Raw genomic sequence first — 24,523 nt, forward strand, 5'->3', positions numbered from 1 at the left:
AATGAAAACAGTGTGCATAAAAATAGACACATAGATCAGTGTAGCAGAATTGGAAACCCAGAAACTCTTGCATATATGGTCAGCAAATTTTTTTTAATACATTTTATTTATTTGACACAGAGCATGAGTGGGGTGGGGGGCAGACTCCTGCTGAGCAGGGAGCCCGATGCGGGGATCGACCCCAGGACCCTGAGATCATGACCTGAGCTGAAGGCAGCGGCTTAACCCACTGAGCCACCCCAGGCACCCCAAATTTATTTTTATTTTTAAAAAAGATTTTATTATTTATTTCGAGAGAGAGAGAGAGCGAGAGAGTGAGCACACAAGCAGGGGGAGCAGCAGGCAGAGGGAGAGGGAAAAGCAGGTTCCCTACAGGGACCCAGATGCAGGACTCATCCCAGGACCCTGGGATCATGACCTAAGCTGAAGGCAGTTGCTTAATCAACTGAGCCACCCAAGTGCCTGACTAGAAAGGTTTTAAATTTGGTGTAAGTGGGCTTGTTTATTTTTGCTTTTGCTGCTTGTGCTTTTGCTCTCATACCCAGGAAATTACTGCTGACACCAATGTCAGGGAGTTTTATCCCTATGTTTTTTTCTAGGAGTTTTATAGTTTCAGGTCTTCTTAAAGTCTTTAATCTATTTTGAGTTCTTTTTCTTTTTTATTAGTGGTATAAGATAAGGGTAAGAACCACACTCTTTCACTTATGGTTATCCACTTTCCCAACACCATTTTGAAGGGACTATGGAATCTCCTTTGAGTATTGTCGGCTCCCTTGTCAAATATTTGTTGACCGGGGCGCCTGGGTGGCTCAGTGGGTTAAAGCCTCTGCCTTCAGCTCAGGTCATGATCTCAGGGTCCTGGGGTCGATCCCCGCATCGGGCTCCCTGCTCAGCAGGAGTCTGCCCCCCACCCCACTCATGCTCTGTGTCAAATAAATAAAATGTATTAAAAAAAATTTGTTTACCATATATGCAAGAGTTTCTGGGTTTCCAATTCTGCTACACTGATCTATGTGTCTATTTTTATGCACACTGTTTTCATTACTATAGCTTTGTAGTATAATTTGAAATCAGGAAATGTTATGTTACAGTTATTTTCTTTTGTTTTCACTGTTTAGAGTCTTTTCTTGTGCCATACAAATTTTATTTTATTTTTTAAAGTAATAATAAATAAAATTAAAATTTTATTTTATTTTTTAAAAATTTTGTGAAAAATGTCATCAGGATTTTGATAAGGATTGCATTGAATCTATAGATGATTTTGGGTAGTATAGACATTTTAACAATGTTAATGTTCCTGATCCATGAACACAGGGTATCTTTCCTTTTGTTTTTATCCTCATTTTTTAAAATCAAAATCTTATAGTTTTCAGTGCATTTATTTTGCCCCTTTTTAGATTTATTCCTAATTATTTTAGTGTTTTTGATGCTATCATGAATGGATTTGTTTTCTTTATTTCTTTTTCAGATGTTTTGTTGGTGGTCTATAGAAACAAAATGATTTTCTGTATGATAATTGTATCCTGCAACTTTATTGAATATGTTGATTAGTTCCAAAAGTTTTTTGATGGAGTGCTTGGGATATTTTTCATATGGGATCATATATGCAAACAAAAGCAATTTTACTTCTTCCTTTGCTGTTTGGATGACTTTCATTTCTTTTTCTTCCCTGATTGCTCTGGCTAAGCTTCTAGTGCTATGCCAAATAGAAGTGGTCAGAGTGGGCACCTTTGTCTGGTTCTGATCTTAGAGAAAGAACTTTCACCTATTCAGCATTGAGTATGTTGTACTTTGTCAAATGCCTTTTCTGTATCTATTGAGATGGTCATATGATTTTTATCTTTTATTCTATTAATATGGTATATTACATTTATTGATTTACATATGTTGAACCATCCTTATATCTCAGGTATTATTCCCATTTAATCATGGTGAATGATTTTTTTAAATGTGCCATTGAATTTGGTTTGCTATATTTTGTTGAGTGTTTTTCTATCTATATTCATTAACAATAATGGGCTATAATTTTCTTCTCTCGTAGTATCCTTATCTGGTTGTGGTATCAGAGTAATGCTATCCTCATAAAATGAGTTTGGGGAGTATTTCCTCCTTTTCAGTTTTTTGAAAAAGTTTCAGGATTGCCATTCATTCTTTAAATGTTTGGAATAATTCACTAGTGAAACCTTCTGGTCCTTAGCTTTTCTTTGTTGAGAGATTTTTTTTATTACTGATTCAATCTCTTTACTTGAAATTGCTCTGTTCAGATTTTCTATTCATTTTTTAAAAGATATTATTTATCTGAGAGAGAGAGAGCATAAGCAAAGGGGAGGGACAGAGGGAGAGGGAGAAGCAGGCTCCCTGCTGAGCAGCCTGATGTAGGCTTCAATCCCAGGATCCTGGGATCATGACCTGAGCCGAGGGCAGATGCCCCACTGACTGAGTCAAGCAGGTGCCCCATTTCTTCATGTTTCAGTCTTTATGGATTCCATATTTCTAGGAATTTTTTTCTTCCAGGTTATCCAGCTTGTTGGTGTATAATTTTTCATAGTAGTCTCTCATGATCCTTTGTATTTCTGTGGTATCAGTTATAGGGTCTCCTCTTTAGTTTCTGGTTTCATTTATTTTAGTACTCTTTGCATTTCTGTGTTACTCTAGCTAAAAATTTGTTGATTTTTTATTTTATTTTATTTTTAAGATTTTATTTATTTATTTGACAGAGAGAGATCACATGTAGATAGTGAGGCAGGCAGAGAGAGAGAGAGGGAAGCAGGCTCCCCGCTGAGCAGAGAGCCCGAGGCAGGACTCGATCCCAGGACCCCGAGATCATGACCTGAGCCGAAGGCAGCGGCTTAACCCACTGAGCCACCCAGGTGCCCCAAAGTTTGTTGATTTTTTTAAAAAGATTTTATTTATTTATTTGACAGAGAGAGAGAGACAGTGAGAGGGGAAACATAATCAGGAGGAGTGGGAGAGGGAGAAGCATGCTTCCCACAGAGTGGGGAAGCCCCACATGGGGCTCGATCCTTGGACCCTAGGATCATGACCTGAGCCAAAGGCAGATGCTTAATGACTGAGCCACCCAGACACCCCATCGATTTTTTTTTAATCTAAAAATGTCAGCTCTCAGTTTTATTTTATTTTTTAAAAGATTTTATTTATTTATATGACAGAGAGATCACAAGTAGGCAGAGAGACAGGCAGAGAGAGAGGGGAAGAGAGAAGGGGAAGCAGGCTCCCCGCTGAGCAGAGAGCCCGATGTGGGGCTCGATCCCAGGACCCTGAGATCATGACCTGAGCCGAAGGCAGAGGCTTAACTCACTGAGCCACCCAGGCGCCCCAGCTCTCAGTTTTAATGATCTTTTATATTTTTGGTCATGGAGCTCAATGTGGGGCTCAAACTCATGAACCTGAGATCAAGACTTGAGCTGAGATCAAGTGTCAGACTTAACCAACTAAGTCCCCCAAGGTGCCCCTGATCAGTCTTTATTTCAAGTATTTTTCTGGTCTTTGTTAATTCCTTTCTGCTAATTTGGGCTTGGTTTGTTCTTTTACTAGTTCCATGAGGTATAAAGTAAGGTCTTCGAGCTACTTTTTGTTTCTGGAGCTAGTCTGGAATCACTATAAACTTCCCTCTTAGAACTGCCTTTAGGGGCACCTGGTAGGTTGTGTCTACTTTTGGCTCAGGTCATGATCCCAAGATCCAGGGATTGAACTCCTCTTTGGGTTCCCTGCTCAGTGGGGATTCTGCTCTTCCCTCTGCTACTCCCCCTGCTTGTGCTCTCTTTCTCTCACTCTCTCTCAAATAAATAAAATATTTAAAAAAAACTGCCTTTGCAGTCTCCCATAAGTTTTGAAATGTTGTGCTTTCATTTTCATTTGTTTAAATTAGATTTTTTTCTTTTCTTTTTTTAAGAAAGCGAGTGAGAAAGCACATGCACACATGTGTGCATGCAGCTTGTTGGGTTGGTGGGCAAAGGGAGAGGAAGAGAAAGAATCTTAAGACGGTTCCACTCCCAGCTTGGACCTGACACCAGGCTCGATCTCACAAGCTTGAGATCATGACTAAACTGAAATCAAGAGTCACTTAACCAACTGAGCCACCTAGGCGCCCCTCCCTTTTGATTTCTTTGTTGACCCATTCAGGAGAATGTTGTTTAATCTCTCCATATTTATGTTTTTTTTCCAGCTTTCCTCTTGTTATTGATTTCTAGTTTCATTGTGTTTGGAAAAGATACTTGGTATAATTTCATTCTTCCTAAACTTGCTTAATTTGTTTTGTGAATATCATGTGATTTATCCTGAAAAATACTCATTTGCACTTGAGAAGAATATATATTCTACTGCTATTGGATGGAATGTTTTGGATATGTCTGTTAGGTACATTTAGTCTAAAGTTTGTTTCAAGTCCATTGTTTCCTTATTGATGTTCTGTCTCAACAATCTATTTGTTGTTGAAAGTGAGGAATTGAGCTCCTCTATTATTGGATTATTTTCTATTTCTCTCTTTAGGTCTGTTTATATTTTCTTGAAATATTATAGATGCTCTGATGTTGTGTGTATATATATTTGTTTGTTTTATTTTCTTGATGTAGTGGCATTTTACCATTACATAAAAACTATCTTTGTCTCTTGTTACCATTTTAGGCTTAAAATTTATATTGTTTTATTTTAGAATAGATATTTTTTTGTTTTTGCTTGCATGAAGTATCTTTGCTTTCCCTTCACTCTGAATTTCTGCATATGTTTAGAGCCGAGGTGGGTCTCTTATAGTCAGTGTATAGTTGGGTCTTGTTTTTTTAACCATCCAACCACTCTGTGCCTTTGATTAGAGAATTCAATCCATTAATCCATTTCCCAATAAGAGTAATTATTGATAGGCAAGAACTTGCTAATGCCATCTTATTATTTTCTGGTGTTTCGTTGTTCCATTCCACCCCCTTCCCCCTTTCTTTATGCCTTCCTTTGCAATCAGTGATTTTCTGTAGTGGTATGCTTTGTTTCCTTTCTCTTTATCTAAGTGTATCTATTTTAGGTTTTTACTTTGTGATCCCATGAGGTTTACATCAAACATCTTGTAAATATAAGTCTATTTTATGCTGATAACAATTTAACTTTGCTTGCATGCCAAACTCCATCTTTTACTCTCTCTCTTTGTACATTTTTGATGTCAACGTTTACATTTTTATTGTGTCTCCATCCATTAACAAGTTGTTGAAGCTATAGCTGTTTTTACAAAAATATGTATTTATTTATTTTAGAGAGAGAGAGAGCATGTGGAGGCAGAGGGAGAGAGAGAATCTCAAGCAGACTTGCTGCTGGGCATGGAGCCCAATGCAGGGCTCAGTCCCACAACCCTGAGGTCATGACCTGAGCTGAAATCAAGAGTCAGACACATTACCAGCTGAACCAGGTGGGCACCCCTGTATTTTGTCATCTTAACTATACCTTGGATGCATCTTTTCATTTGGCTCAGTAAACTTTCTAGAGCAGAGTTTCTCTCATGTATTTGAAACCATGTTTGTTTTCTGGGAACACAGAATATGCCAGGTGTAGATTATTTTTTCCTGTTCTAGGTGGGATTTATATATCCTCTAAGATTCCTAGATCCTTTTAATAAAGAACATATTATTTTAGATAAAGATGTAGTTTCTAGGGTCACTTTGAAAGTGTGTGGGTAAGTAATACTGTTGCTGTGGAAATACTTTGGTTGTGACAGTTTTAAAAAATACATGTGTTGTCAAATCTATAATTTTACTTCCTCCCACTTCCAACTTAACATAGTAGTATTTCATTCAGGATGACCAAATATATATGTGTGTGCGTACATATATGTATGTGTATATATACTTAAAATAATATTGTAGCTTAAGGAAAAAGGCAGGTGAAGGGCCATATTTTGGAAGCTAGAATTTAAGAAGGATCTCTAAGCTGCTAGATACTTTTTTTTTTTTTGGTGATATCAGGCTGCTGTAACAAAATACCATAGATTAGTGGCTTAAACAACAGGAATTTATATCTCACAGTTCTAGAGGTTGGGACATTTGAGATCACAGTGCCAGCATGGCTGTAGGACATAATATTCAGTCCATGATGACACTGTAAAAGAAGACAGGGAACCTGATAATGTCTTTACCACAGAATGTTACATTTCCTTTTCCATTGCCTTAATAAGCTTATTTTCTCTCATCTAGGAAGATTTGGGGATTTAATCAACAGCTCCGCCATCCCTTTCTCAACCCCAAAACAAAAGTTCCTGTGTCTTTACATACAGTATACATACATTGTGTACATTAAAAGCTTTAGTTCAGGGGCGCCTGCTCAGTCGTCTGCCTTCAGCTGAGGTCATGATCCCAGGGTCCTGGGACTGAACCTCACCTTGGGCTCTGTGCTCAGCAGGGAGTTACCTTCTCCCTTTCACTCTCCCTTTGTGCTCCCTCAAATAAATAAATAAAATATTTTTAAAAAAATGCTTTAGCTCATTGCTCACATTGTCTTTTGTCATCTTGCACACAGCTTACTCAGCTCAGAGATATTTTTAAGGCATAATTTACCTCAAGCATGTAACATGTAATTTGAAAATATAATACCCCTCCCTAAAAAAAAAAGAAGAAAGATGAAGGAATGTGTATTAAATTTTTATTAAGCATAATTACTATTCTTTTAGGACATTGCTAAACTTCTTGTTTGAATGAATAAAAACAAATTGAGAAATTTCACATGACACACTAATCTAGTGATCTCAACATACTTCATGGAAATTTCTACTGGCTGTTTTTGAGTGTTGCTTTCCCAATTTCCTTTTGTCTTTCTCTGTCTCTCAGTGAATCAAAGGAAACTTGTCTTTGAAAAGACTTCTTCTTTTGACTTGTCCTTTATATAGAGAATGTTCTGATCTTACCAGAATAAGTAAGATTAATGTTCAGTCTCAAGTATTTCTGAGGGTATACTCATTACCTGCAGAGATATACACTTGGGCAAAAACAGAAGAAGCTTCTCATTCTCCCAACCACTGGACAGAAAGAGAATTAACCCACAATGGGGCAAGAAGAGCCTCAAAATAAACGTGAGTACATCCTCTCCTCTCAGTTTTAAAGAAGCAAATGTAATTATGACTAAGATTTTAAAATATAAATTAATGGTAGTTATAGTTCTGAAGATGGAAGATGATGATGAGGAGGAGGTAAAGGAAATGACGATGACTTTGGTGAGGAGAAAGGTCATAGATAAACTCAAGTATGTTGGGTAAGAGAAACTTTGTGAAACATACATTGGGCCAAGACAAGAGATAAATTATGCAAAGGAAAAATAAGATGGAAAGAAAGAGAGTAATTTGGGAAGATTCTTATAAAGGTAAGAGGAGGAAGGAAGATAGACAAAACACACCAATTAAGGTTCACAGTTTACCTGAGGCTCTGACTTTATCCCATTTTATGCTGTCCTTAAGGGTCACATGTATTTGTATTATAAGAATATTAAACAATATTTTTGAGAAATCGAACAAATATTATTTCTATGAAAGGATATTCATTGCAGTACTTTTAGAAACAGAAAAAAACACCAGAAACCAATACTTGCTTGTATATTACTAATAGTACAGATTCTAAATGATGGTGAATCTCTACGATGGAATTCTACACAATGATTGAAATAATCCTATATATTAGTAGGTATTGACAGAAAAAGTCTCCAAGACATATTGTTACATAAAACGCTGTGTTTTAGGACCAGGGTACATTGTGGTCCCATTGAAGTTTACCATGGTACAGTGATGAGGTGAAGTAAAACATTAATTTTAATTATTAATTTTAAAATTATATATTTCTACAAGTACTGCAATGAATATCCTTTCATAGAAAAAAGTTCAAATTTTCTACATGATAGAGCTCTAGAATTGATACTGTTGTGGTAAATATGATGCACTTGGAAATTGATAAGTGTTGCTAACTTGGTCTGTCTAAAAGCTTTCTAATTTATAGTTTAGCATAAACTATATGCTAACACCAAGAGAGTTTATTTTTCCTCAGTCTTGCTGATACTATATATTTTCTATTTTCTTTTAAAAAATCTCATATGTGAAAAATTGTACCATAATATTTTAGTTTACATTTCTTTGAGCATACTTTTCTGTTTAATGATCATTCATTGTGTTTTCTGTCTTATAAAAAGTCTTTCCATTAAAAAAGGGTTATATTTTTATGTATGCATGTATGTATGTATGTTTTTATCAGTAAACTTTTAAACTGATTTATTCAGGAGGAAATCTTTAAGCTTTCCTCTAGATCTAAAATATTGTGGATGAGCTCATATTTAGCTTGCTACTCAGTAGAATATCTTCCCCAGTTCTTGTGGCAGAGAAGACAATGTATTTATCTTTCCTTTTGCCCTAGTCAGAGGCCAGCATTCCCAGATGATCCCTTGGGCCATTGCTGTTTTTTTCATCTCAGTTCTCAGTGCTTGTTTTATTGCAAACTGTTTGGGTAAGTTATTAGCAGAAGTGGAACTCTGTGAATTTCTCCAAACAACGTTCATGAAGTTCCTTTAAGGCTTGTTATTTTGATTCCCCGTCCCAACATTTCAATCCATACTGCTTTTCAGGGTCTTGAATTTAAAATTCAGAGCTACATTTTTAACGCTCTGTCCTTTGATGGTGCTGTCTTATGTCAGGGAATGAAAGATGGAAGTTAAACCCTTTCCTAGACCTATGAAGGTTGGTGGCTGAAGTAAATCATTCCCCATTTTTGACTGAGATTATAAGGGGCTGTATCTTATCAGTAAAGAATAACCAGCAAAAAACCAACTTTCAGGTAGACTGTGGTCTGCTTTGAAAAGAACAGTTGAAAGATTTGTTCTTTCTAATAGCAAGACCTTGTATAAAATTATTATAATTACAGTAATATAGTATAGGTGCAAGTACAGACAAATAGACCAGAGGAAAGGAATAGAGAGCTTAGTTACAGATCCTGCATATATGAACTGTTTATGTAAAACAGAAGGGGATACTGCAGGTATAGGGAAAGGACAATTTTGTTCAATTAATGTGCTAGAAGACCATTGATTATCCTCTTTCAAAAAATGAAATCTGTCCCCTGTATATCATGTATAAAACCAACCTGACATGAATTATTGGCCAAATGTGAAAAGCAAATCAATAATGCTTTTTAGAAGATAAATGGAGAATATATTCATATCCTCAAGTCAGGGAATGATTTCTTAAGTCATAAAATGTGCTAGCCAGTGAAGAAAATATTGACCAATTATACTATATTAAAGTAAGAATTAGTGTACAACAAAAATACCAAGAAACAAAGCAGCCATAGAAGGTTTTTGTAATCATATAATTGATAAAAAATTAATGTACAGTGTATATAAACAACTCTTTCAAAACAATGGGGAAAAGTCCTGACAATACAGCAGAAAAATAGGCAAAATTTTGCATAGGCACTATAGAAAAGAAAAATGGAAACGTTTAATGAACACATAAAAAATGTCAAGCTCATTAGTTTTCAGGGGAGCACAGAGCAGTACAACCACTTTGGAAAACTTTGCCACTATCATAGTTGGCAATATGCATATTCTATTACCAGCAATTCTACTCCTAGGCATATAGCCTACAGAAATGCATGCTCATGTGCTCTAAGATGCATGGTCAAAAATGCTCAGAATGGTATCATTCATAATAGTCAAACACTGGAAGCAAAGCAAATGTCTACCAGAAGAAGGCTATATGTTTAGTGCATTAAGACAGTAGATCACGTTATAGTAATAAAAACGAATGGATTTATGTAACAATAAAAATAAATTTCAGAAATAACACTGAGCAAAAGACAGAACCAAAGGAATGCATATTTTATCACTTTATTTATGTAACGTTCAAAAGCAGGCATATCTGATCTGTAAGGTTTAGGGATATGTTATCAAGGGGTAAAATTTGAAGCAAAGCACAAAATGATTGGTTTAAAAGCCATGGCATAGTTACCGTTAAGAGAGAGGAAGTGGGTTGTATTTGGGATGTGAAGGCCACCTGAGGTGTTGGCAATGTTATGTTTCTTAAGCCAGATTGTTGTTACCTGGAGTGTTCACTTTATAATAATTTGATGAACTGTAAATTTGTGTTTTTCACTTATTTGCACTTGATTGTGTTTCAAAGTAAAAATATTTATTTATTATTTATTTAGTTAGTTAGTTTTGGAAGAGAGAAAGGGAAAGAGAGTGTGTGAACGGGGTGGGCAAGGGGCGGTGGGAGAGAGAGAGAGAGAGAATATCTTAAACAGGCTCCATGCAGAGCACAGAGCCCAGTGTGGGGTTTGATTTCACAACCCTGAGACTATGACCTGAGCCAAAATCAAGAGTTAGATGCTCAACCGACTGAGGCATCCAGGTTTCCCTCAAAGTTAAAATATTTAAAAGATAAGTGAATGTATATGGCTGATAATGCTTGGCAGAACTATCCCAGTGTTCACTAAAAATCTCTACTCTAAAACAGATTCTGATAGAAAAATATGCTTAAAAGCATATACACATAAATGTTTGCAGAACTACTCCCATAAACCACAAAATGGATAATATGATAATTAAATACTAATTTTTGACAATTCTTTTCAACCTATTCACCTGGGACTAGAACAAAGGAACTGGGTAATAAGAGTTAGTTACCTTAACTCTTAGGAGAAGAGAGGGACCAGAGTGACCAGCTCCCATTTCCCTAAGTAAGTGATTATATAGGAAAAGAAAACTAACTCTTTTCCCCTTTGACAGTAACTCATCACAACATTCTACGCTGCAGGAGAGATGCAAGAGTGTTCAAGTTACCAGAGTACCACATGAAGCTGACATGCACCAGAGAGAAATCAAAATTGAAAGGTAGATAGAAAAGAGCATAGGAGAATTTCTTTCTTACTTCCATTTCCTTTTTTTAAATTAACATTTAATTTTATTTTATTTTAATTTTATTTTTTCAGTGTTCCAAGATTCATTATTTATGCACCACACCCAGTGCTCCATGCAATACAGGCCCTCCTTAATACCCACAACCAGGCTCACCTAACCCCCAACCCCCTTCCCCTCTAAAACCCTCAGTTTTTTTATCAGAGTCCACAGTTTCTCATGGTTCGTCTCCCCCTCTGACTTTCCCCAATTCACTTATCCTTTCCTTCTCCTAATATCCTCCATGTTGTTCCTTATGCTCCACAAGTAAATAAAACCATATAATAATTGACTCACTCTGCTTGACTTATTTCACTCAGCATAATCTCCTCCAGTCCCATCCATGTTAATACAAAAGTTGGGTGTTCATCCTTTCTGATGCAGACATAATATTCCATTGTATATATGGACCATATCTTCTTTATCCATTCATCTGTTGAAGAGCATTTTGGCTCTTTCCACATTTGGTGATTGTGGCCATTGCTGCTCTGAACATTGGGGTACAGATGGCCCTTCTTTTCACTACATCTGTATCTTTGGGGTAAATACCCCGTAATGCAATAGCAGGGTCACAGGGAAGCTCTATTTTTAATTTTTTAAGGAATCTCCACCCTGTTTTCCAAAGTGACTGCACCAACTTGCATTCCCGCCAATAGTGTAAGAGGGTTCTCCTTCTCTACATCCTCTCCAACACATGTTGTTTACTGTCTTGTTAATCTTGGCCATTCTAACTGTGTAAGGTGGTATCTCAATGTGGTCTTGATTTGAATTTCCCTGGTGGCTAATGATGATGAACTTTTTTTTCATGTGTCTTTGGAGAAGTGTCTGTTCATGTCTTCTGCCCATTTTTTGATGTGGTTATCTATTTTTTGAGTGTTGAGTTTGAGGAGTTCTTTATAGACCTTGGATATCAGCCCTTTGTCTGTAGTGTCATTTGCAAATATCTTCTCCCATTCCGTGGGTTGCCTCTTTGTTTTGTCTTACTTCCATTTCCATTCAGGCTCATAATCCAATTTAAAGTAATCAGTAGTAAATGAGGAGAGATTAAAACAACAGGAGTATCTGGTACAAGAGTAAACATCGAACCATAAGAGACTATGGACTCTGAAAAACAACCTGAGGGTTTTGAAGGGTCAGGGGTGGGAGGTTGGGGCAACCTGAGGGTTTTGAAGGGTCAGGGGTGGGAGGTTGGGGGAACAGGTGGTGGGTAATGGGGAGGGCACGTTTTGCATGGAGCACTGGGTGTTGTGCAAAAAGAATGAATACTGTTACACTGAAAAAATAAATAAAATGAGAAAAAAATAAATAGAAATAGATTTCTCGTGACTGTAATTAGTTGAATAACTGGAGAATATAACAACACATTTAGGATCCATTTTTGGCATCCAAAACATAACGTTTTCTTTTGATTCATGCATATCTTAAGGACTTCCCTCCTAGAATATACAGCTTTTCCAAAGTGACTTTGTCTCTTATATTTTGCTGGAATTTATAAAATCCCCCATCCTTTGGGAGGATGGGCAAATGCTTGAGAGTTCTAGTAGGTTCTCTACCCTTTTTAGATAAAATTACCTGCAAAAGGCTTTGTTCTAGAAGCACTTCAAAAATAGAAGTAAATACATGTAGGGACATTGAAAAATGATGTTGTCTTCTAAGAGAATATCTTGTAATTTCCATATAAGTCACTACATGATTCAGATACTTTTGCTCAGAAATATTTAGAAATGCAATTTTCAGGATTTTTTAAAAAGGGGAACAAAATGATATTAGTAATCTTGGTATTATTTCCAAAAAAATATTAACTGGATAGTTAGCAGAATAACTATGCAATCTCTTAGAGATAAAATGCTCCTTTGCAACTGATTTTCATTTCAATTTTCTCATGAGGGACCACCTGGAATTGCTGTCCTTTTGGCTGGAGAGCATTCCAGTTCAACTGCTATTTTCCTCTTAATGACAACAAGACATGGGTTAAGAACAAAAGGAACTGCATGAGGATGGGGGCTCATCTAGCCACCATCAGCACAGAAGCTGAGCTGGTATGTTCGAAGGCTCAAATCCATCTCTCTGCTCTTTGAATCTCTTTGCAGAGAAAGAGGAATTTTTCTGTTCTGCCTCTATGCCTTTGCTTCATCTGTTTTATCTTCCTCACTCATTTTTCTTCATCTGGCCAACTTTTGGTCTTTCCAGATTTGATTCACATGTTATTTCCTCCAGAAAACTACCCTGACCGCCTTCCCTATGCATCCTCCCTGTTGTAATTTGAGAGGCACCTGTGGTACTTTATGCACTGTGGGTCATGGCACTTACACTGTATCGAGATGATCTGTTCACTGCTCCCTGTCTGCCAATGACTCTCCTTTGCAGAGGTCTGTGGCTGTGCTCTCCTAATCTTTGCATCTCCAAAGTCCTGCACAGTGCTAGGCACACCGGATAGGTCTTGATAAATGTTTGGTGAGTAAGTGAATAAATGAATGGTTAAGCAGGACTGAAATAGCTTCTCAGGAGAAAGCGTAAGAAATACAATTCAGTTGTATGATTGTAACTCTAAGTAAAAAAAACTCTTAAGTTTAATTCAGTTCCTTAAAACACTTTAAAGCATTTCTTTTTTTTTCCATTTTATTTATTTTTTCAGCGTAACAGTATTCATTCTTTTCGCACAACACCCAGTGCTCCATGCAAAACGTGCCCTCCCCATTACCCACCACCTGTTCCCCCAACCTCCCACCCCTGACCCTTCATAAAGCATTTCTTAAAGCAGTATTTCCTCTTGTAATATACTTCCATATATATATATGTGTGTGTGTGTGTGTGTGTATATACACACACACATATACATACATACATATAAACATATTCTATATGAGTGTATATATATATATATATATACTATATGCATATATATAGTATATATATATATGACTTATATTCTACTCTTTTCTTAGGAAGTTTTCCCAGAGGATTCTGTCCCCATGGCTTTGCAATCTATAGGTTCACCAATTCTTTGAATAAAATGGAATTTAATTTAATACACATATGCATAAAGGAGGCAATTTTTAAAATGAAAGTTTTAAAAAATGTGATCCTATTAAACATTGTGCTAAGTGATTTGCAAGTGTGATCTCACTTACTCGTCACAGTAACTCTGCGCAGTAGTAGAGTGGTCCTTTTGGAGATGAGAAATCTTGGGTTTGGTGAGATTAGAGCACTTACTCCATTACATGATAAATGGCAGAGGCAGGATTTGAAAACACATCTGTCTGATAACACTTCTTTTGTGCTTAGCTAATAATATATCTGACTGTTTCTCTCTTTTCCTAACATAATAGTTATTAAATGATAAATGCAAATATACTTATAAAAATTACAATTTTATAAAATTTATATACAATTTTAATATAATTATTAAAAATTTATATTTTTATGCAGAACTTTATTACTCAATTTTTGGATAGACGATTTTCATATTTCCTGGGACTTATAGATGAGAATCATGAAGGCCAATCCTTGGTGAACAAGACTGCATTTAACCCACATAATTTGTGAGTATGTTGACTGGAGTGTAAGAGTTTTATAGGTAAATCTGGGAAGATAGCAAGCAGAATTCATTTGGGCTGCAGTATACTGATGTAGGAATGCTTACTCAGAATAGAGCGCTATGTGTTGAGTAACCCCTATACTAATATACTATGATACTTCTATTAGACAGTGCACTCCATATTTTTCACCAAAGACATTTTCCCTGCATGTCCCCTGACCTACACACATACACTCACATACACACACTATAAATATAAATATAAATATATATATTTTTCTTTCATTTCAGATTATGGCCTGAGGGTGAACCCAAAAATCAGGAAGAAAATTGTATTGTCCTTGTTAATGTTCAAGACAAATGGACACGGAATGATTCTCCTTGTAACTTTGAGACAAAAAGTATTTGTAAATTACCTGGAACAGCATTCAACTAGAAACCTCCAAAGAAGTCCTTGAGATGGAGACAGAAAAGAAGAACAAATTAGACTAGGGAAGAATGTACCTGCACCATTGGAACAGAGAAAACCTGCTGAGAAAATAGAAAATTTTCAGTTATGATGGCCTTATTTATTTTTGTTCTATTCATTCAAGATACTATGTTTTTGTGTGGTATGGTGGCAGGAGTTATATTTTCTGTGAGAACCCATTTTCATTAATTTTGCTTTCTTGATAGTATATCAGAGTATTTCCTTTTCAGTTGGGGTGTATTGATGACATATCGAACAGAATGGCTCAGATTATGCAATCTCTTAGTCATTGCTTTCCTCTGCTCAGATTTTTACAGTGTGGGGTATTCCAATTGGTAGTGGTGTGCCATTATTTTAGTCCCAGTTATGACAAACTCTTTACATTTTTTTTTAAGATTTATGTATTTATTTGAGAGAGGGAGAGAGAGAATCTCAAGCAGATTCCCCACCAAGCACAGAGCCTAATGTGGGGCCCAATATGGGGTTCAATCTCACAACCCTGAGATCATGACCTAAGCTGAAATCAAGTCAGTTGCTCAACTGACTGAGCCACCCAGGTGTCCCCTAATCTATTTCTTGCAGTCTGATTGTTTTTCACTACCTCTTTGGTGACCACCACAGACCACCTTTCTTACCTGGATTATTGCAATAGCCTTCTGAATAGTCCCCCTGTTTCTCCCCTTGGCCCCTTTCAATCTGTCCCCACTTCTCATGGCACTTCTCCTATTCTTCATAAATTCTTTAAGACAGCTGATAGTAATTTCATAAAAATAACTGCAAAATTTATTAGGACACTCTGGTAATTGTAGAAGTTTGAAACACTTAAAAAATTTGAACACTGGTTTTGTCTTTAAAAAAGTATGATATATATATGTTAAAAAGGCAAACCAGAAAATTATAAATGAAAGTATGAGTTAAATCTTCCACCCTGAACTCGTCCCTTAAATGCCTCTTCCGAGAAACTATGATTGTCAGTGTCTTATACGTAATTCTGTATATGTTTAAATAAGTGTATATAAATGTATATAAACATACAACCCATTTTTTTTAACACTAGTGGAAACATTGTCTGTAGCATCTTAAACATCTTGCAATTTTTTTCTCCCATGAATCTCAGGGGTTTTGTCTGTTTGTTTTTCATCATGATCAGGTACTCTTTGGTCCCCATCTCTTCTTTCCCACTTTCCCTACCACCTCTCCTCTGGTAACCCTCAGTTTGTTCTCTATAATTAAAATTCTGTTTTTTGGTTTGTCTCTCTCTCTCTCTCTCTTTTGCCTTTGCTCCTTTGTTTTGTTTCTTAAATTCCACATATGTGAAATCATGTGGTACTTGTCTTTCTCTATTTCATTTAGCATAATACACTCTACCTCCATCCACTTGAGCAAATGGCAAGATTTCACCCGAATAATATTCTGCTGAGTGTGTGTGTGTGTGTGTATACACATATATATGTATATATATACAATAATGTGTGTGTACAGTTCTGTTGTGTGTGACATGTATATCACATCTTCTTTATTTATTCATCAATTGGTGGACATTCGGGCTCCTTCCATAGTTAGGCTATTGTAGATAATGCTGGAATAAACATAGGGGTGCATGTATTCCTCTGAATTGATGTTTTTGTATTCTTTGGGTAAATACCCAGTAGTGTGATAGTATGGCAGTTCTATTTTTATTTTTTTGAGGACCCTCCATACTGTTTTCCACAGTGGCTGTACCAACTTGCATTCCCACCAGCAATCTTCTTCACATCCTTGCCAACACTTGTTTTTTGTGTTTTTGATTTTAGCCATTCTGACTGGTGTGAGGTGATATCTCATTGTGGTTTTGATTTGTATTCCCCTGATGATGAATGATGTTGAGCATCTTCTCATGGGTCTATTGGCCATCTGGATGTCTTCTTTGGAGTAATGTCTGTTCATGTCTTCTGCTTGTTTTTTTAATTGGATTATTTGTTTTTTGGGGTAATCATCTTGCATTTTTTTACTTAAAAATATAGCTTGGGAAATGTTTTATACCTTGTTTCAAATAACTAAACAGTGTTCCATTATATTGGTATATCATAATCTGAAATAATAACCTTTAAATGATAAAATATTTCCTTTGTATAATAAAAATCAACAAAATAATGGCTATGAAAGAAACCATAAGAACAATCCCAGTTCAGATTAGAAACGGAAGACATTTCCAAGAGGATTTCTTTTCCTCTTGAAAATATGGGACTGATAGAAAATGTATTTGAATGCATTGAGAGGTGATGTACAATTCTGCATAGTTAAGGGATGCATTATTAATCAGTACATAGAAAACTAGATAAATAAAAAATGCTGTCAATATTAGCTATACAAAAAGCAAAATGTATTTAAGAAAGCATGTAATATAATACATAATCATGATACAGTACAAGATTCAACTGTGATAATCTTTACATATTCATGATAACATATGAGTAAAAATTTTTGATAATGAGTGTGTATTATTTTCACCAAATGTATTAGAATGATTTTTCTTTAAAATATTTAGAGGCCCATATGGTAATATTTACATCAGAACAGTGGTTTACTTTGGGAATATGGTTTTGGGACTATAGATGATTACTTACTCTTTTATTTTTTGGAACTTTCTGGCTTTTCTGCTGCCTGAATATTTTTGTAGGCCCTATTGTAAAAATATTTTTTAAAATAGTATCAAACAGATAATCTACCCCTCAGAATTTTCCAGATAAATAACTTGGGTTCTATTGACCTTTAACCATTAAACCCTGAGTGATTGTTTCTTTTCTTGCCAAACTTCGAAGACAAAGTTAATTGCGTAACAAATTATAAATGTATGGTGAATAATATATGCTAATACTTTCATATATCTTTCAATATTGAAATAAAATTTAAAGATTTTATTTATTTATTTGACAGAGAGAAAGAGATCACAAGTAGGCAGAGAAGCAGGCAGAGGGAGAGGGGGAAGAAGGCACCCCACTGAGCAGACAGCCCGATGTGGGGCTCAATCCCAGGACCCTGAGATCATGACCTGAGCCAAAGACAGAGGCCTAACCCACTGAGCCACCCAGGTGCCCCAAAATAAAATTTAAAATAACAAATTATAGCCAACCAAAGAGAAACAAATGGTGAATAAAAGTATTTCCATGTCTTTCATTGATGTTTATAATTTGATAAAAGGGAATTAGAAAGTAGAAAATACATGCCTTGGATTACTTTTAGGTCAAATGACTTTCGGTTTAAAGGCATATTGGTTTCAAAACCACATGTGGTCCCTTATACCTAAGAAGAATAAACATTTTTAAGGAAAGATAATATATTATATTCACTTACACAGTTGAATTTTCCCATTTCATGATTACACATTCATTCCAATGTATGAATTTTGAGGGTCTCTTTATGGTGCTGCATGCAAGAAACATGGTTATTAAAGGTACTATGTTATTTAAATATTCTTTTTTTTTTTTTTAAGATTTTATTTATTTATTTGACACAAGTAGAGAGAGAGGCAGGCAGAGATAGAGAGAGAGAGGGAAGCAGGCTCCCTGCTGAGCAGAGAGCCCGATGCGGGACTCGATCCCAGGACCCTGAGATCATGACCTGAGCCGAAGGCAGCGGCTTAACCCACTGAGCCACCCAGGCGCCCTATTTAAATATTCTTGAATAACCTTATCAGTACTGAAAAAAATATGCTAGTAGGGGGTAGGCTTGAGATAGGAAATTGTCAAGCTGAATGTTCTCTTCAAACAATTTGACCGTTGGACACTAGCTGAGCAAGAGCCACAAACTGAGGTGAGATTCAGTTATTCAGTGGAAGAGAATAAAGAGAAAAGGGAGTTCTTGGGATGAACGGACTGAATCATAGTCTATTTGGAGCCGAAGCTCAGCATGGCCTTTTCCTAGCGAGGTGTCATCAAGGCCATTAGCTGGGAAGTCCACATGTCTTTGAAGCAGGGATAAGCTTCATGACTTGAGGGAGTTTCTTATTCATCGTACAAGAGAACATAGTGACAATCCTTGCTCGAGCAGAGGTAAAAATGGTATGCAATTGAGAAGAGAAGGTAGACTTTTCAGGAGCCAGAGCCTGAATTCAGGGGCTTCAAAGTCACTTTGAAAATCCTCTTCTCGCTGGGCTCTGTACTTGCTCTGTACCCCTGTATTTTCCCATCAGTCTTCACAAATGAAGCCAATGTGCCCAAAGGAGTATACTTTTCTCTTCCTGACATTTGTTCTAGAATTGCTTGGTAAGTTTCGAGAAGTCCTGAGACTAATATGGAGAAACATGCAGGTCAATCAGCATCACAAATTAGAACATTCAAAATGACTCATTTTTATTGGTAGCAAAAGCAACGAAGTCCTCCTGAAGTCCCTACGGAGTCCTCATTAATGCCGCACACACCTCTCTGGTTGGAGCTATGTTCATGCTGTTGTGCCTCCGTATTTATGCATTTAAGTTGTGCTTTCTGCTCTTAGAGAATTTTTCTGTTGCTTTAGACATTTATTTCTGGCATTTCACAAATCCAAAAAACACTGAAGAAACAGGGCACATCGTTCCAATTTTTCCTGGGATTTGAAGAGTCTCGGATGGTGGCACAGTCCTCCACTGTCACTAAATTATTGGGCTCCCCGACATCCCAGAAGCTGAACGAGAATAATCGTACAGATTTAAAATCCCAGCTACAAGAAGCCAAGTGACCTACTATGCGAGGCAAATGACAATTGTGTTGCATCACTTCACAACACTTTTGTTAGGCATTGTAATCTCCATGTTATTTTTTAATTTAAAAAATATTTATTTATTGGACAGAGAGAGAGAAAGTGCACAAGCAGGGGGAGAGGCAGAGGGAGAGGGAGAAGCAGACCTGACCCCAGGACCCCAAGATCATGACCAGAGCCAAAGGCAGACACTTAACCAACTGAGCCACCCAGGTGTCCCTATAATCTGCATTTTTGGATAAGGAAAATGAATCCCAGGAAAGCTAAACCATTTGTCTAAGTCATAGAGTTTATGAGGAGTGAAGCTGAACTGGATATTCCTGATTTTCTGTTCTGTCATGCTCCCTCGTGGTTGTCGACCCATAACGAGTAGCTATTGATATTTTGGTGGACGTGTTTGCTACGAAGCTCTCATGTTCTCATGAATTTGTTTCCTTCACACTCCTGTCTCATCTTACCTTTGGTTCCCTTTATTCCACACTTGTAATCACGTAAGCACATACTTCAGTGGTGTTATTGTGCTGTAGTGAAGCGACTTTCTCAAGTCTCAGGGCATCTGGGCTGTACTCTTAGAACTGTTCTTAACCTTCCTGACCCTTAGTTTCCTCAAATGCTAAGTAAAGATTAATGATATCCATATATAGCAGAAAGGTGTAATTTAGGTAAAATGAAATAACGAATGAGATAAAAACTTTGAAAATTCCGAAGTGCTGTGCAGTCACAAAGTAAGGTCATTATTAAGGAGAAAAGAGACATTAACAAGGGGGTTCCATGCTCTCACTCCATAAATCCACTTTCTCAAATCATTATTTTTGTCTCATTTACTAGTTTGGAGCACAAGACTCTGAATTTCACTCTGTCTCTGCTGCATTTCCAATGAATTAGTCTTTAATTCTAACCCTCTCTGTTTCATCTGTTATGTCCCCTGTATCCAGATAGTCTCAGGAATGAGGGGGCACCTCATGCTTCCTTCATCTATATTCTTGCAAATCGTATTATGAAGGGTTGACCCAAAGATATCTTGTGGAACAGGAGGAGGTTCTGCGAATGGTCTAACTTTGATTTGAGACAGTGTTAAAATTCTCCTGCAAGAAGGAAATTACCTGAGAGATTCTGAGAAAGGTGTTCCATCTACCCATTGCCACTGACCCTCGTTCACCTGGTCTGTCAGTCCAATATAGAACTCTCTCCTTTTAGGTTTCGCAAAGAAAAGGAATTCCTATGGAAGCAACACAATAAAAAAAAAAGATCAATTATTTCAATTTTGAACAAAGGTTGAAGGTAACTGTTCTTAAGAGAAATAAAGTAGGACAAAGACTGCAGAGGATAAGTGGCTCTGAAATTGTAAGATCATGGAGGATTGTCTCCTGATTCTTTTTATTGCGGTAAAAATAGGCATACCATAATCAAATCTTTAACAGAGAAGGAGGTTCCCAATAATAATTCCAAGTTTATCTACTGTTATTTGTAGCAAAATCTACTGTATTTATCCAGCACGAAACTTTATTAATCACAGCTTAAGGATCGTGGCCATACCTTTGACATATCTGACATCATCATATGATGTGCTCATCAATGTAATAGCTATTCTAAAATGAACTCCCAGCCCTTTTCTCCCCACCCCCCCATCCTCCTAATAAAGAAACTGAACATAGAAATCCCTTCACTTTAGGCTCTTCTGGTGATGAAAATAGAGTAAGTATCGACTTACAGAAATAGTAGAATTGGCATGCATTTCAATACATTCGTTTAACAAATAGTAGCTGTGGCCCAAACACTGTATGCACGTATGGAGAAAGGGATAGATCCTGAGAAGGTCACGTGGACATTGGAGGAGGCTGCACGCCAACTACCTGTTCTTCCCGCGTGTTGATAACAACAAGATGAGCTCCCATGTCAGAGCAGTTTTTTAAACTTGATGCCCAGGACATGGTGTTAGTAGAAAAGAAGTAGCAGCTAGATTGAAAATGTATCCAGTTCGATGGACAGCAATTCTTGACTGAATCTAGGAGGAGAGACATTTCCGTGAGTGCTCTAGCCCAGAGGAGCGTCTAGGATTTTGTTAAGACTTGGAATAAGATGTATATACAAGAGCATTGGGAGTAAATTTCTGAAGTATTTGCAAATTCCCTAATCTATAAAGATTTTTTTCTCTTTCATCTCATTTGGAAGCAAGTGAGAAAAAGAAAATGCATTCCTGGAGACAATATCTTCCTCTTCTAGGTTCTGTTGAGACATACCTCAGATTTATTCTAAAAGTTTTCTATAATGTCCCCAAGTTTTCCTGTCCTGATGCTAACTGCATTTCCGAAGTTCTAGAACTGTCTTCTTACCAATTCCTCAGCATTCTTATATAGAACAGGCAAGATTTTACATTTTGTTTTTGAAAAACAGAACATCATCCAACTACTTTACTTGTCCCCAAATCAATCTAGAAGCCAAAAAAAAAAAAAAAAATTGTTGATATAAGGGCCCCTAGGTGGTTCAGTTGATTAGCGTCTGCCTTTGGCTCAGGTCATGATCCCAGGTCCCCGGATTGAGCCCTGCATCAGGCTCTCTGCTCAGTGGTGAGTCTATTTCTCCTTCTGCCCCTCCCCGACATTCATGCTTGCACTCTCTGTCTTTCTCTGAAATAAATGAATAAAATCTTAAAAGAAAAGTGTCAATAGATAAATGTTGATGTTCAAGTTTGAGGACTATTATACCCAATCCATCACGGGAGCAGGAGAAGTCCATGAATGCCTCATGTAGCTGGAACTTATTCTCATCACAGAGTTGAAGGACACGATATGTCACTGTAAGGGAAGGTGCAGAGTTAATGTTCATTAATCTTGAAAAAAATAAATGTTACCATTTTTGTATTTATAATGAAAGTACCAATAATCATCATGGTTTCTTTTTCCTTTTTTTCCTATTTGTCCTTCTACACAGAGAGGCAACAAGATTTACCTACTCAAAGAAAGAAGAAGGAATTCACATTTCATGATTTTCCTGATTTATGAAGATGAATGTATTGTATCTCAGGTCCAAAGGCCCAGAGAAAACAAATATGCATTTTTACTCACTCTTATGCCAACCCTCCCTACCCTTCTTCCAAAAAGCGATTTTGTCATGCTTCTGGTTAGGATCCCATAGAGAAGTTTACCCTAATGATAGGAATGCAAAGGGAAGGACACAAGGCCGTCAAGGAGATGAAAAATGTTTATCATGAAAAATGTGTCAGAGGTCACTGAAATTTGGTAACTATTCTGTTCTAGTTGGGGTTCTAGTTGAGCAATAACCTGGAGATAAATAGGGAAGAGAGTGGAACAGAAATACCTATTGAGGGGGAAGAGAACCCAAAGGCAACAAGAAAGATTTTACCCCTAATATTCACCAGGGAGATTAAACTCGACCTTTCAAACTCACCAACACATCTGGTGATAAAACAGGCGCTGAGCAGTAGCATGGAGACCCCGGCAACAATCCATAAGAGCACTTGGGCAGACAAGCGTCTTTTCTCTGTAGAAAGAAATATGCAAACATAGTCAATCTTCCCTAGCAAGTTACAAGAGATTCTTACCCAACCACTTAGTTCCTTCCACTCACACTGTTCTATATGGAGTAAGTTTCAAACTTCAGCATGGATCAGAATCATTTGGAAGGTGTGTTGAAACACAGATGAAGGCACTTCACCTCTAGAGTTAATATTTCATGAGAACTGGTACTGAGCCAGCAAGTTCCCAGAAGCTGCTATTGGTCTGGAAACCATCTTTCAGAACCACTAGAATTGCTAATCTTAAGATTCGTGAACTGAATTGGGCAATTTTTCCTTCCTAAGTTTCCCAGATTTTTCCCCCTTCTTTTCCTATTTTTGTCTTTCCCATTTCTCCCTCTCACCCTCTCTGTTTTTCTTGTCTCTTGCTTGCTCTCCTCTTTTCGGTGTCTTATTTCCCAAGCTCTCTGTCAATCAGATCAGATAAAACTCGGGCCACCCTCTGGTAGCTCCTCTCTCCCTCCCTCCAGATACACATTTTACAGACAGGGAAAGTGGGTTCCAGAGAAGTGAGGTGACTTGCCCAACACGACACAGGGAAAGGGTGGGCAGAGCGGTCTGATTCAGCGCTCCCTGGAAGCCAGCCCAGCGATCCTCAGTACAACATACGGTCCCTAACCACTGCCTCCCTCAGCTTCCTCTCTTGCGTTCTATCTGTCTCCCTTCTTTTGTTCTAGTGGAGACTTTTCTATTGTCCCTTCCCTCAAAATATTTATCACCTCTTCCCAAAAGAAAGATCTATGAGAGAAAGGGAGAGTTGCAAATTTTACCTGTGCCTTGTGATGTAGATGGTTGGGATGGATTCATTCTCTCTCTCTCTCTCTCTCCCTCTCCCTCTCCCTTTCTCTCCTCTCGTCAGTTTCTGAATCCAGGAGTATTTTGTTGGTAAGATTCAAGAAAAATGATTCTTTTTCTGTTTTTTAGGAAGTGTGACCCCAAGACATCATAATATCAACGTGTTCTGTGGCTTTGTGTTTTAGTCAGGGTTTCCTTTCTTGCATAAGGAGGACAAGGGACTTTACTGGGCGACACATCTGTCTCCTCAGTTTAGGAAACAACTAAATGGGGAAACGGTGAGGTGGTTAAGTATCAGCAGATTGGGTTGAGCATGTGGACACATCAGGGGCTTAAAAATACAGTTTTATTTTGGTGGGTAAAATTTCTCTACTTTCTTCCAGGCATCACTCATCCTTCAGTCTGCCCTTGACATTTGCGGGGCCCTCCACCACACTTGCAGTTTCCCTTTCGGTCCTTGCCACCACACGTTTGTTAACTGGAAAGGGGACAGACTCCAAGACTTCGCACTTGGCACAGAGCTGGGCATGTTGTATATGCGTTTACA

General features: G+C 37.3%; 2 protein-coding genes across 2 annotated transcripts; one reads left to right on the top strand and one right to left on the bottom strand.

Moving 5' to 3' along the window:
* Window positions 1-5,363: 5,363 nt before the first annotated feature.
* On the top strand, window positions 5,364-16,099 carry LOC123947017 (C-type lectin domain family 4 member D-like). Its single transcript, XM_046012954.1, has 7 exons — window positions 5,364-5,410; window positions 6,961-7,063; window positions 8,388-8,477; window positions 10,756-10,860; window positions 12,811-12,962; window positions 14,353-14,465; window positions 14,753-16,099. The coding sequence occupies exons 2-7, from the start codon at window positions 7,036-7,038 to the stop codon at window positions 14,895-14,897; spliced, it is 633 nt and encodes a 210-aa protein (XP_045868910.1). The 5' UTR covers window positions 5,364-5,410; window positions 6,961-7,035; the 3' UTR covers window positions 14,898-16,099.
* Window positions 16,100-18,581: 2,482 nt separating this feature from the next.
* On the bottom strand, window positions 18,582-24,002 carry LOC123947084 (C-type lectin domain family 4 member E-like). The gene is made up of 6 exons (XM_046013058.1): window positions 23,952-24,002; window positions 23,055-23,147; window positions 22,352-22,441; window positions 21,500-21,651; window positions 20,750-20,865; window positions 18,582-19,571 (listed from the first exon to the last, which is right to left on the bottom strand). The coding sequence occupies exons 1-6, from the start codon at window positions 23,986-23,988 to the stop codon at window positions 19,421-19,423; spliced, it is 639 nt and encodes a 212-aa protein (XP_045869014.1). The 5' UTR covers window positions 23,989-24,002; the 3' UTR covers window positions 18,582-19,420.
* Window positions 24,003-24,523: the final 521 nt, after the last annotated feature.

This window comes from Meles meles, chromosome 7 (assembly GCF_922984935.1).
Source record: "Meles meles chromosome 7, mMelMel3.1 paternal haplotype, whole genome shotgun sequence".
Taxonomy (NCBI): Eukaryota; Metazoa; Chordata; class Mammalia; order Carnivora; family Mustelidae; genus Meles; species Meles meles.

Bases quoted from the DNA above. Each gene is read 5' to 3' on its own strand.
- LOC123947017 (XM_046012954.1), top strand. From the start codon at position 7,036: ATGGGGCAAGAAGAGCCTCAAAATAAAC. The intron at 10,861-12,810 runs GTAGATAGAAAA...TTTTCTCATGAG, and splicing joins AGAGAAATCAAAATTGAAAG to GGACCACCTGGAATTGCTGT. The intron at 14,466-14,752 runs GTGAGTATGTTG...CTTTCATTTCAG, and splicing joins GCATTTAACCCACATAATTT to ATTATGGCCTGAGGGTGAAC.
- LOC123947084 (XM_046013058.1), bottom strand. From the start codon at position 23,988: ATGAATCCATCCCAACCATCTACATCACAAGGCACAG. The intron at 22,442-23,054 runs GTGAGTTTGAAA...CTTCCCTTACAG, and splicing joins TTTTATCACCAGATGTGTTG to TGACATATCGTGTCCTTCAA. The intron at 19,572-20,749 runs GTAATTTCCTTC...ATTCTCGTTCAG, and splicing joins CCTTTCTCAGAATCTCTCAG to CTTCTGGGATGTCGGGGAGC.